This window comes from Elephas maximus, chromosome 8, assembly GCF_024166365.1.
Source record: "Elephas maximus indicus isolate mEleMax1 chromosome 8, mEleMax1 primary haplotype, whole genome shotgun sequence".
In the NCBI taxonomy this organism is placed as follows: domain Eukaryota; kingdom Metazoa; phylum Chordata; class Mammalia; order Proboscidea; family Elephantidae; genus Elephas; species Elephas maximus.
The window spans coordinates 107,082,351-107,096,236 of NC_064826.1; the positions used below are offsets into that span (position 1 = coordinate 107,082,351).

At 44.5% G+C, this 13,886-nt stretch overlaps 1 protein-coding gene across 5 annotated transcripts in view; it reads right to left on the reverse strand.

Moving 5' to 3' along the window:
- Positions 1 to 13,886, reverse strand: part of EGFR (epidermal growth factor receptor) — a 225,495-nt gene that overhangs the window by 22,909 nt on the left and 188,700 nt on the right. For all 5 annotated transcript variants that reach the window (XM_049893449.1, XM_049893450.1, XM_049893448.1 and 2 more), the window contains exon 20: positions 6,532 to 6,717. In XM_049893449.1, coding sequence (XP_049749406.1) covers positions 6,532 to 6,717 — 186 coding nt within the window. The remainder of the gene's footprint in view (positions 1 to 6,531; positions 6,718 to 13,886) is intronic.

The window sequence follows — 13,886 nt, forward strand, 5'->3', positions numbered from 1 at the left end:
CAAGACCTAATGCTGGCAGAAGAATGCTCAAGAAACGATTAAGCAAAATGTAGAAAAGCTGAAGACTATGCCGTAGTAACGCACGCACTTTAGGTTTTTTGATAGCACACTGTAAGGTGATCAATTCAGCTGATTATTTAAGTTCAACAGTAATCCTCTGTGTAGCAATGCAAGGAAAAAAAAAAAAAATTCAAATAACTGAAATCCCTGGTAATTGGATCTGCTGTCTGGCTCTTTTAGCCTGCAGACTGTCTTGATGTCTAGGTATTTATGGAGGTGTGGTGCTTTAGAGCTGAATGGATTCTTACCAGCCCCCTGACCCCTACTGGGTGGGAAAGAGAGGCTTGGCAGCTGAATTACCAATCTGAGGCCACAATTTGTCAATGGGAGGGAGCAGGCTGCTCCTTGAACCCTGTGCTTGCAAATCCTGACCTGGTGCATGGAAAAGCCATGAGAATATGGGAGCAGACCTGTGAGGCAAAGGTCAGAGACCTACTGGGACCTAATCAGGAAGTTTCATATTTGAAATTTCACAGAACAAGTCAGTTTCTCCTCTCCACAATAACCCTTAAAACACCCAAAGGACATGGGTGCACCTTGCAAACATTATGTTGAGTGAAGTAAGTCAGTCACAAAAGGACAAATACTGTATGATCCAGCTTACACGAAATGTCTAGAACAAGCACGTGTATAGAGAACAAAGTTCATCAGTGGCAACCAGGGGCAGGTGACAGGGAGAGGGAAAGGGGGATTCACTGCTTAGGGAACTTTGAGCCTTTGTTAGGGGTAACTGAAAGGTTTGCAATGGACAAGGGTGACGGCTGACTAACATGATAAACACAATGTCACTGAACGACACATGTAAGAAATGTTAAAATGGCTAATGTTTTATATACTTATATATATACTTACTACAACTAAAATAAAACAAAAACACATTTGGGTAAACTCCAAAAACAAAAGCAAAAAAAAAAGCTAAAAAGTAGAATACCTGTCCGTCCCCCATTTTTCTCTCTATTTAAATCAAAGTCAACTACAGTAAGTACCCAGGTTACAAACATCCAACTTATGGCCAACTTGTACTTGCTCTTTAATATTATATAAATCTGCCCTCACTCTGAAACAACAGAACCAACCCCTACTGGAAACAAATTCTTTATCACACTCAACTTCACTAAGGGCAGCTTTTAAATCACTGAGAAGGCTTCGAGCCTTTTCTTGCACTAAAACTAAAGTAAGGCTAAATAAGAACCTTATGCACCTGTTCCGACTTACCTACAAATTCTTAAAGACACGCTTAGGAATGGATCTTGTTTGTAATCTGGAGACTGCCTGTACAGTATAATTTGTATCCTCTCACACTCCTGCTTGTCTGTTATGAACCCATTCTAGTTTACCAACAGGCTTTCTGTGACATGGCACCTAGAGCTCAAGTGTTCTGGAATGTTCTGGCTACATAAGACTGGAGAGTGACCACTCCCCTCATCTGGACATGATCTCCTCTTAGCACTGCAGATGCACTGACAGTTTGTATAGATGTGCGGTCAGTTAAAACACCCAGGACTTTTTCAAACGGACTTGGATTAAACCAAGTATCCCTTGTGCTTGAAAAATGGATCCTTTGAAAGGATTTTTTTTTTTTTTTTTTGGATTATATCCTTATTAAGTCTTACCTCATAGATTGAACTCAGTGTAGTTTGGTGCTTATAAAATTGTGGTCAGAGAACGATACTCACAAACCAGTTTCCTCCTGTAAGCCTCTACCTCCCCCGGGCCAGCTGTCCTGCGTATCTCACCAGGGCCTGGGCTCAAGGATCTAATGCTGATAGCATCTGTTGTACCGCAGAACCAAATCAGTGATTGTCAGAAAACCCACTTTTTGAGATCTTAATCTGCATTAGGTGACAATAAATCTCTCTTGACCAAAAAGTTTGGGGAAATGTTAGCGTAATCAAAGCCTGACAGCTTTATCTATTGCTGGACTTTGCAATAATGTACACTGGGATGCTCTAAGGGGAAGAGTGTGGCACAAGGGGCAATGTTTACCAGACTAAATCGATGATAGGATCTTTTGGAGGATAACATCTTATGACACTATCCTGCCACGTAATATGTTTTGGGAATTACTAGCTGCTTTATGCATCCAGGAGACCCTGAGTGGTGCAAATTGCTAATGCGCTTGGCTCCTAACCAAAAGGTTGGAGGTTTGAGTCCACCCAGGTGTGCCTTGGAAGAAAGACCTGGCAGTCGACTTCTGAAAAATCAGCCACTAAAAACCCTGCGGAACACAGTTCCACTCTGACGCACATGGGGTTGCCACGAGTTGGAGTCAACTTGATGGCAACTGGCTTATGTAGCCAGAAAAAGTGGACACATTTTCTTATGCAACTAATTTACTCCCGATGAGTGAAAGCTCCTTGTAACTTCATGAATCATGAGTTTAGGAAACAATGCTCATGCTTTCTGATTGGTAAGGTGGTGATGGCTCCACAAGACTGGGGGACAAAGAACTTGGTTTGGCCTTTTGGCTCTGGTTTCTGAAAACAGTCCTTAAAATTCTTGAGCAATCAAGGGCTTTTTTTTTTCCTTAAATAGCACTCTTTTTATTGAGAGCTTTTCGTTTATTATCTTATTCAGCCCTCACAATAGCCCTTCAATGCAAAAATTAAACGAACAAACAAACCCACTGCTGTCCACTTGATTCCGACTCAGCGAACCTATAGGACAAAGTAGAACTGCCCCACAGGGTTTCCAAGGAGCAGGTTGTGGATTTGAACCGCCAGCCTTTTGGTTAGCAGCCTAAGCTCTTAACCACTGTACCACCAGGTAAAAATAACAGCCTCATTTTTTTAAATTGTGCTTTAGATGAAAATTTACAGCACGAATTCGTTTCTCATTAAACAATGAATACACATATCATTCCGTGACATTGGTTGCCAAGCCCGCAACATCTCAACACTTTCCCTTTCTCACCTGTGGGTTTCCTACTTCCATTTGTCAAACTTTCCTGTCCCCTCCTGCCTACTCATCCTTGTCCCTGGGCTGGTGTGCCCATTTAGTCTCATACACATGGTTGAGCTACATGTATTACTGTTTGTTTTATGGGCCTGACTAATCTTTGGTTGGAGGGTGAACCTCAGGAGTGACTTCAGTACTGAGTTAAAAGGGTATCCAGGGGCCATAATCTTGGGGTTTCTCCAGTTTCTGTCAGACCAGTAAGTCTGGTCTTTTTTTTTTCTCTTCTTTTTTCTTTTGCCTAGTTGATACAGTTTTACTTACCCTCTTAACAGTTTAGTAGGAACAATAAACTTGCATTTATAGTGGCCAGCTCTCCCGCTTACATTTAGAAAACTTCCCAAGATAGTCCATGGTGTCGTGAATTAACACAGGACATTTACAAGTCAATAAATCCCACTTTGAAGATGGCATCGTTTAGTTTCTGGTCAGCCACTAAGTGTTTCTGGGTAGTTTCACTTACACTTTTTCAAAGAGAATTATTTAATGCTCAAATAAATAGCCGGTAACACAAAAGCAAATTTCTCTCTTAACAACTAGGGAAGCCATCGTTTTCCTTTCCTTCAAGAAACGAACAGTCCATCACAACAGCGCTCTGTAAATCAGTGGAATACGGCTTCTCTTGTGAGTAAAGACGAAATCTATCACAGATAGAGTTAACTGTCTTCCATAATGTGGAAGGCCTTAAAATCAAAATAAAACTGAACAAGTGTCACAGTGGCTTTAAATACCAGGTTGAAATGTTGAGTAATATCATACAGAAAACTAACAAGAAAAACCTTTAAGCCCTGGAATCTCAACCTCAAGAACTTTGGGAACTGAAAGCAGAATTGTGCTCTGTAGTGGACACTGTTACATTAAGGGTTTTGTGTTTTTTTTCATCGTGCTTAGAAGGCTGATTCTAGGGGTCAAATAAATTTCCATTTATATAGACACTAGAGGACAGGTAGATTTGAATGTAAGATTGCAATAGACAAGGAAGGAAAAGCCATATCCTAGTGGTAACTCAGAAACTCTGGTGGCATAGTGGTTAAGTGCTACAGATACTAATCAAAAGGTTGGCAGTTCGAATCCACCAGGCACTCCTTGGAAACTCTATGGGGCAGTTCTACTCTGTACTATAGGGTTGCTATGAGTTGGAATTGACTGTACTGCAGCAGGTTTAGAGGCAACTCATGAACAATAGCAGATGCTGGACCAGAGATGCTGTTCTAAGAAAAGAAATGACAGTTGATGGGGGATTAGATTAAGACAGTGACTGTTTCATGTTAGATTTTAGTCACTGCTAAAACCTTGTTTAGCCAAAATATGGGAAAAGGAATGGAGGAAGAGGATGAATATTTAGGGAAAACCTGATGTGTGCTGGAACCTGTGATAGGTGCTTCCCAGAGGCTAATTTATCTCACCCTCTTTAGACACAAAGACAGGGGCAGAACCCCCATTTTACAGTAAAGAAACTAGGTGCAAAAAACAAAAAAAACAAGCAACTTGCCCAAAGTCACATAGTAAATGCCAGAATCAAAATTTGAATTGACAGTCCACTGGAACGCTAAGTCTAGTTCTGTACTGGGCAGAAATCTACTGAGACTCTACACTCCTTAAGGTGAAATGGTCACTTGAATGTTTCATACTGATGGTGGAGGCCATCTCTCCAGCACACAGCAGGGGAAGCTGGGAATTTACATGCAATAACTAGAGAAGAAATGCTAAGTATCTGGGCAACTTCTGGTGAACTGGACATTGTGAATCACCTGGGTGAGGCTGGTGGAAGGTATGCAGAATTCTGGTACAGACAAGACACTGTTCTCACAGAGCCCCCCACCCTACCAGTCAGGACCGGGAAGACAATTAAAGTAAACAAATAAACCAGAGCTTTCCAGGGGACAGTATATGCTAAAAAGAAAATAAAACAAGGTGACAGAATCTACTCTGGGCTCACCGCCTCCTCCCCCAAGCCAGTCACACACAGAAATAACAAACATTTTCAGGAAACCACAGTATTCCAGGCACACACAACCTTCCTCCAGGACTATCTTCTAATAACTGATGAGGATGTGATCTGCTTATAGTAGTTCTGTAGTGTTCACAGAAGAATGAGCACCCACACTTCCACGGCCCTGGCAGCCTTCAGCAGCTGTTGCCAACCCAGATGGCGCTAGAGGAAATAAGAAGTGCTGCTGTCTGGTTATCCTGGGAGGCAACCACTTACTTGGCCAACATGGCCCCAGAACCTCAGCTACAGGGTGGGAGCATTGTTCCTGGCAAGAGGCTGCCTTGTGGTGTCATGAGCCAAGACTACCCACCACCCAGTGCCGTTGAGGCTAGGTACCATCAAAGCAGTCCCCAAAATACGTTTTTGTTTGTCTTACAAGTTACCTTCTACGTTGGCTTGGAGGTGGGGGAGGCAGCTCACTAGTAATTCAGCAGGACCAACTGCGTCACTGACCATCGTGATGTAAGCAATGGAACTGGACAAGTGGGATTGGCCAAGTCCTGGTGGTTGATTTGCTTCCTGGTTCAGTGGTCGCTGGCATACCCCCTTTGATACCCAACCTTGTTTTCTGAGGGAGGTTAGGGACATTGAGAGGGCCTGTCCACAAATTCTTTATATTCAACTGAGTCAAACGTACACCCATTGTCAGGAAAACAAATAAACAAACAAACAAAGAACTTAGCAAGCTGGGTTGCAAATAACGGATGCGGTGCTGAGAGTGAGACAGGAGAGAGTTGAGATGAGAGCAGAAGCCCTTTTCAGGCAGTATAAGCAGCTAACTACCTGGCTCCTTGCTCTGTACCTGTCCTCAGCACACAGGTGGGACCACCTGGCCACCATCTGCATGCTCAGCCCCTCCCTTGCTCTGGACCAATCCTGTCAGCAGGACGACATTTAAAGAGACCCAGCTAAGCAGAAGAGGCATCTGTTCACTCAGTCAGTCCTCCTCTATCCTGCACACCCAGGCCTTGTACCAGCACCTGCCCTGCCCCATGGTCACAACATCCCTGAGTCCTCCTCTGGGCTCCAGCCTGGCTTGCTTGCCTCGTTATCAAGGCTTTTACTGCATGTAAACCACGATACCTCTTCCTCTACTACAAATTACCATAGTATTCAACAAAAAACGTCCAGAGAAACCATTCAAATGGAGCTGAGCAATTACATTTTCACCATGCAGGTGGGCCATCTACCGATTCAGTGCAAAAGACAATCAATTCACCATGATCCGAAACAAAGAAGCATACATCTTGTGTACACACGCACACACAAATGCACATATCTGCTTGACAAACTCTTTGTTATCCCTGATGGAGGACCTCCTTGTTGGTTTTCCACTAGTCTTTGATGTTCTCCCCTTTCCCTTGGTTGCTTTCTTTGGATGCTCTTGTTAACGACCAGCATCATTCCCAGAAATGGAGGGACAGGGAGCTGAACATCCTGTTTGCCTGAAATGTCTCCTCTACTTTTCCAAGCCAGGTGCTCCTCGGTGAGCACCCAGTGGGCAGGGCTCCCTCGCGATTTACCTTTGCAATCTGCACACACCAGTTGAGGAGGTACTGGGAGCCGATGTTGTCCTTGTGCTCGCGGACATAGTCCAGGAGGCAGCCAAAGGGCATGAGCTGTGTGATGAGCTGGACTGTGGAGGTCAGACAGATACCCAGCAAGCGGCACACGTGAGGATTGTCCACACTGGCCATGACATAGGCTTCCTGCGTGGAGAAGAGAAGAGATGACATTGGAAAGGCGCCTCTAGGGTACAAAGCGCAAGCATGATTTTGACTTTCAAAATACGTACGTGGGGAGGGCAAGGTGGCCTGCAAAAACGACCGAGTACGAAGGACATTTATGAAAGAGCTTTTCCATCTTAGTCTATGAAACTGCAAGACACTTTGTGGAAAAAAGCACATTCCCTGGGTGCATCTAGGGGTCCCACTTACAGAGACTTTCAGGAGGCACTGAGCATTGGCAAAGCATTGGATGAAAATAGGAATGGAGTCACCCTGATATTTCTAAGTCTGCACACTGCTGATGTCACCGTTATGAAGACCTTGGCCTCAGGCCAAAGGTGCATGCAGAAAATCCGTGTATGGCTCCTTGGACACCCTGGATAATGAGATGCCCAATCTATCAGGGACCCCCATCAGGGACCCCCACTATAGATACTCCAGAGGTGTAAGGGTAAGAGTGTCCACTCAAGGTCCCCCAAGTCAGGAGGCAGCCATCGAGGAAGACTTCATGTCTCAATAGAGCAGTCTTTGGCCTTTACTGCTGCATGAGTCCCAGTCCCTTACATCTGGGGTAAGGGCCCTGTCCAGTAATGTGATCCTGGGGACCCGTCAAGGGAACTGGGACTGCCCTGGGGAGTGATTGGCTCTGAGATGGACAGAGAGCCTAGACTTTTGATATCTTAAATCCACAGTCGGCGCTGGATCCCTGGACTAGCTGACTGCCTAGGATTCATTTCTCTAAGAGGATGTTGTATTGCCGCCCCCGACTCACTCTGATGATGGGAAAATCACCAGCTCTGTCTCAGGCAACCCCCACACTAACTCAGGCCTGCTGCCAAGGCGAGATCCTTTATGTGACACAGACCCATGAATATAGACTTCATTGTCACCCTTCTGCTATTCTTGGATAGAAGAAGCTGAATTTATTTACAATCAGACACACAATGGGAGGCTATCTTCTGTCTGACTGAGAATTAGAGAAGCCTCAACTTTACCCATAAATTCTTCTCTTTCCCATTAAAATACGAAGGGTGGTGACAGTTTATTCAGATGTGAGAAGGACCACATGGACTGCAGGACAGAGAGAAGTCAGGAGGCGCCTTTTTACTCCCAGCAACTCCTGTGCTTTGATTGTAGACATGGAGAAGTTAATGTCTCTCTGCAGAAGTGAAGGCACCCTGGGCCAGGTCAGGCACTGGGGAGGGGGTGGTTGCCTGGGCATATCCTGTGAGCTGACCAGGCAGGCAGGGGCCAGGAGGATGGAGAAGGAGACAGTGATGATGGTGGTAGTGGGGTGAAAGCAGACGGACAGATAGGTAGGTAGGTAGATAGGTATATAGACAGACGGGGGAGAGAGAGAGCAAGGAACAGTTTTTTTAAACACAAATATGATTATAGCACTTTCCTTGTGTAAAGCCCTTCAACTGGCCCTTACTGCTCTAGAGATGACCAGAGGCACTGCTGGTCCCTGCACCCTGCCTCTGCCTCTCTGCTCTTGATCCTCCCTGGGGAGGTAGGGCCTTTGTCTGAAATGCCCTTCCACCTTCCCTTTCTCTGGCTGAGCCTTTCTCAGCCTCAAGGTTGCTTTCCCAGAGGAGCTGTGCCTGGCTCCCTCGACTATGTTATGCTCTCAGGGTATCTAGCACCTCTTCCTTTAGAGGAGCAGCATCGTACTCCTGGGAACTTGTTAGAAGTGCACATCCTTGGGCCGTACCTGGCCTGCTGAGTGAGATGGGGGTGAGGGCAGTGCAGGCAACCAGTGTTGGAATAAGCCCTCCAGGGGATCCTGATGAGCTGAGGAACCACACAGCTTTAGAGGGCTCATCATAATCTGTACTTACACATTTGTGTGATTTTCAAGAATGTCTTTTCTCCACCAAGCTCTTTGAGGCGTTCTCAGCTCCAAGTACGTGACCAGCATGCAGTTGATGTCTCATAGTACTGAATCTTACTGACACACACTGCTTATATAGTGCCTCAAATCCACCCCCTGCCCCCGCCCACCACCCCACACGTGTTTTTTGCGTTACCTCAGCAAGTTTAGTAAGATTTTGAGGTGAGGGGCCTGGATCGTTTCTTCTTTGGTTATTCTAGCCATGTCTAACCCAGACCTAGAAACGCACTTGCCTCAATAATTTCAGGGTTGAGCCGCAGTAAAAAAAAACACAAACTCAGGGATTCAAAGCAAATCGAAGACCAAGTCACTTCCATTAACAACAAAATAACAAAATCTAAAAATGAAAAACAAAACTTACAGCTTTAAATGTCCGTTTAAAGACAAAAACAAACCAGTTGCCAGCAAGTAGACTCGGACTCAATGCGACCCTATGTGTTTTAGAGTAGAACTGAGCTCCATGGGGTTTTCAATGGCTGATATTTTGGAAGTAGATTACCTGGCCTTTCTTCTGAGGAGACTCTTGGTGGATTTGAACTGCCAATCTTTTGGTCAGTAGTCAAGTGCTAACCTCTGCATTAACCCCCACAAAAAAACCAAACCCGTTGCTGTCGAGTCGATCCCAACTCACAGTGACCCTATAGGACAGAGTAGAACTGCTCCATAGGGTTTCTAAGGAGCAGCTGGTGGATTCGAACTGCTGACCTCTAGCAGTCTTAGCATGCTGTAGCTCTTAACCACTGCGCCACCAGGGCTCTTTGCACTACCTAGGGACTCCTAAATATCTGTTGCCAAAGTTTTATTCAGAAAACCTCCCATTTAGGCTCTTGATTATCAAGTAGAGTCTGTATTTCTTTTCTTGTGTATTGTAAATGTGGTATCACATTATTAAGGAGCAGGGGAGATATTTAATACTTAGGTACTCAGTAGACATTTCAAACATCCCCTCATCTTAGAAAAGGGTTTATTTATAATGAGTGAAAGCCGGAAAGAGCCTGAATGTGCATTTGGTCTGATGCCATCATTTGCCAGAAGAGGAAACTGAGGCTCAGTGAAGCGAATGATGTATCCCAGAGGCCACATGACTTCTCTGTCAGAACTGGGGCCACAGCCTGGGTTGGTTTCCCGGTCTCTGTACCAGTGCCCCCTCCACATTCACCCCAACCTGGTGCACCTGGCCTTCAGCCCTGCTGCTCCCAGATGCAGACCGCGGTGAGAACGGACATGTGGTGTTCTGTTGAGGGCTCTGGTTACCGGGCGACCAGAGAGCTTCAGGCTTTATGACACACACGCACGGCACATACATAAATTTGTTTTGGCTACTCTTCCCATTGCCTTTCCTATATTTAAACTGGAAAGTCTATGGAAAAATTAATAGGCCTTGGGATTGGCAGAAAAGCACAAATCACATCTCTCCCACGAGTCTGGGAAGCTGTACAACCACAACACCAAAGAAATCCTTGGGCTGGTCCTATTTTCTCAAGATGTGGTCATATTGCATTCATTTCTGAGGGGAAAAAAATCTGCAAACCTGAGCAATCTGAGCAGCCCATCTGTGATGCAGCAGCCAGGAGCTGACCTGGAACAGGAGACTGGGGAACAGAGCATGGGGCGTGGGTGTCGGCCACACAGAGTAGGGTGCCTTGCCAGCTCCCCATTAAAATCTCACAGACCGAAAGAACTGGGTCATCGTTTCCTCCCTACCCCCCAGAGCACAAAGGGAAGGCTGTTCAGTCGCGTGTCCCTTCAGTGTATTCAGAAATTCAAGTGAGCTTTGTCGTTGGTTGTTTATCTTGGAAATCTTCAAGGTACACAGTGACCTAAACCAAGTATGCTTGGAATTCCACAACAATCTTCTGAATTACCCACTCAAGCCAGGCGGGGCCCACTGAAAGGCAGGGCTCACACTCAAAGACATGGGTGGCTATTGTCTGAGGAGAACTGGTAGGAGTGTTGCTGAAACTTTGGTCACCTGGAAGGTCTATTATTTTGTCCCAGTTGAACTGATGTTTGGTTCCTTCCTCTTGCTTGCCAGCCACATGTATCACACTTTATGAATTGGGGAGCAGGATTTAACTAGATGTTAAACTTTTTAAAGAAAAGCATGTTTCTAGCTTTCAGAACGAAGAATAGGTCTCTACTAAATTTTTTAAACTTTGCTGTTAGGTGCTGAGTGGATTCCAATGCATAACGACCCCATGTGACAGCAGAGTTGCCCCGTAGAGTTTCCTAGGCTGTAATCTTTACGGAAGCAGACTGCCTGGTGCGGAGCTGCCGGGTGGGTTGGAACCACCAACCTTTCAGTGAGCAACTGCGTGCTTAACCATTGTGATGCCAGGGACTAAGCCACTAATACGGGGCACTGCTGGTTCAGTGGTTCTCACGTTCCATGCAGGAGACCCAGGTTTGATTCCTGGACAGTGAACCTCAGACATGGCCACTATCCATCTATCAGTGAAGGCTTTCATGTAGCAATGATGCTGAACAGGTTTCAGTGGGGCTTCTGGACTAAGATGATGAAGAAAAAAGGCCTGGTGATCTACTTTTAAAAATTTTTTATCTATTCAAGACAGTCAAATAAATTCCACAAAATAATGTTGAAATGTGAATTTTTAAAAATATTTATAAACAAAACCCTGTGGATCACAACAGTCTGATCTGCAACCAATCATGGGGATGGCACAGGACCGGACGGCATCTCATTGTGTTGTGCGTGGGGTCACCATGAGCTAGGGGGTCTCAATGGTAACCATCAAAAGGCCACTGGCAGCATGTAAAGCAGGGGCTACAATCTATGGGTGCTGGAAACCAGTGCCCTCTCTATGGGATGAGAGGATTGGGTTACTGGGAAAATTTACAAGTAGGTGAGAGGATTTCAAGGACTGTGCCCAGCCCCATTGGCTGTCCTGTCACTGTTAGAATTGACCATTTTGCTTCCTTTAGCAGAAACCACTTCCTTCAGGTCTTCCCCTTTCCTTCAGGGGCTCTCCATCACCTGCGCATCACCTGTGCTGCTGGGACCCTGTTAGGGCCGGATAGACTCAGCTCTATGAAAAGCAAAGGAGAAAGCCTCACCTAGGGCTCAGCATCACAGCCATGACATTTGATACCAGAGGAGACAAAAGATGCCCGAATGAAGACACAAAGGGGGAAAGGAAATAAAAATGACGGAGGGAGAACAGGAGAGCAGGAGAGAGCAACTGGTAAAACCGGTGACCTTCAGGTGGTAGGTACACTTACTTCTTAAGTCTTGTTTATCGTTCTTTTAGCTCCATCCCCACCCCACAAACACATCCCTATCTCACCCAATTAAAAGATCCTGTGATGGGGGGTCCTTTTTCAGTAAAAATGACTCCCCTCTCAAAGCACAGATACTGTCTTAGAAATACTCCAAAACCCTCCTTATTGTTTATAAATATTTTTAAAAATTCACATTTCAACATTATTTTGTGGAATTTATTTGACTGTCTTGAATAGATAAAAAATGAATTGAGGAAATAAGTTCTGCAAAAAGTTTTTTTTTTTTTTTGGCAGCATAGGTAAGGAGGTAGAGGTTGTAAGTGAAAAGACTTCACAAATAACATGACATGAATTTGTAAACCAATAAATGAGAATTTTGCTTGATAAGTATATTATCAATGCGTGAGATTTTCTAATACATTGTATTAACATTATTTTTCAATTGGAAGTATACCAGAATATACTCATAGTGGGATGGAAACACTGGTGGCATAGTGGTTAAGAGCTATGGCTGCTAACCAAGAGGTCAGCAGTTCAAATCTGCCAGGCGCTCCTTGGGAACTCTATGGGACAGCTCTACTCTGTCCTTTAGAGGTTGCTATCAGTTGGAATAGACATGATGGCAGCGGGTTTTTTTTTTTTTTTTTTTTTAATAAAGAGAAGGAATGGCTGCCCAGGAAAAATTAATTCAGTTGTGAAGCGTGGAGGATATTGTCACTGGGAATTTCATCGTGTCTGAACACATTAAAATAAGGCCCACGCTTGGATTGCTTATTGTATTTTCCATTCGATGGGTTACGTATTAGAAGGGGTGGCATATTACCATCTGGCTTTTGTCTTCTTGGCTATAAGATCAACTAAATTCTCTAGACTTTTGAGACAATAAAACTAGCCTTTTTTCTTTCTTCCATCTATTTTTTTTTATTCTATTTCCCTAATTCACTGCCTGAGGCCCCTCCACCACCTCTTTCATTGGCCTTGCCTCAGGAAAAGAGCAGGAGTGTTCATCAGCCCACTGCAGACACAGGTCAATGTTATTAAAATGACTTGACCCCAAAGGGTTTGTCCATTAGATTTTGCTGGGCATCTAGTTGGATGGTCCCCCCACTCCACACCCCTCCGCCACCTTCAGCCTCTTCTCACCATCTTCAATTGGTGAGGGTTCAGAGAAAGCAGAAAAAGTTTGGTAGGACTGAATGTATAGACATAACAATAATTTTCTGGAACATTCCAAAGACTTAACCCATAAAGTAACAATCATCAAAAAGACACAGAATAATGAAATCATTTTGGGATTAAATAATACAGAAGGTGGAATGCAGTTGATAAAGTGGGCATTGTATCTCCTAAAAAACAAACAAACAAAAAACACCCCAAAACTGTTGCTGTTGAGTTGCTCCTGACTCATGAAAACCCTATGTGTTACAGAGTGAAACTGCTCCCTGGGGCTTTCATGGCTGTCATCTTTACAGAAGCAGATTGCCAGACCTTTCTTCTGCAGCACTGCTGGGTGGGTTTGAACTACCAAACTTTAGGTTAGTAGCTAACAGCAAACCATTTGCACTACCCATTCTAGACACCTTTAAAAAATGAACATAAGTTCTGGGTGTCTGAAATAATGGTGGGCTTGAATTCCACCCTTGCCACGTAAACCTAAGGAAGTTTCTCTATGCCTCAGTTTCCTCATCTAATAGATATTGAGCTTAACACCTATCCCACAGGTTCGTTATGAGCATCCCTGCAATCACGTGTGTTGAACATCTAGTACAGACACCGGTAACTAGTAGACGCCTGCAACTGCCAAGCTCTCACCCATCTGGGGAGATGACAGAATGCAGGCAGTGAGTCTTTTCTACAAGAGAAGGACTTGGAGAGAATTATACCAACTACACCAAAACCAAAACCAAACCAGTTGTTACCAATTATAGCTATAAGGAAAAGAGACACAAAAAGTGAACACTTAGAACATGCTGATGAAACAAGTCTAAAACAGAGTAACGTGCTGCCAGGTGTTTCT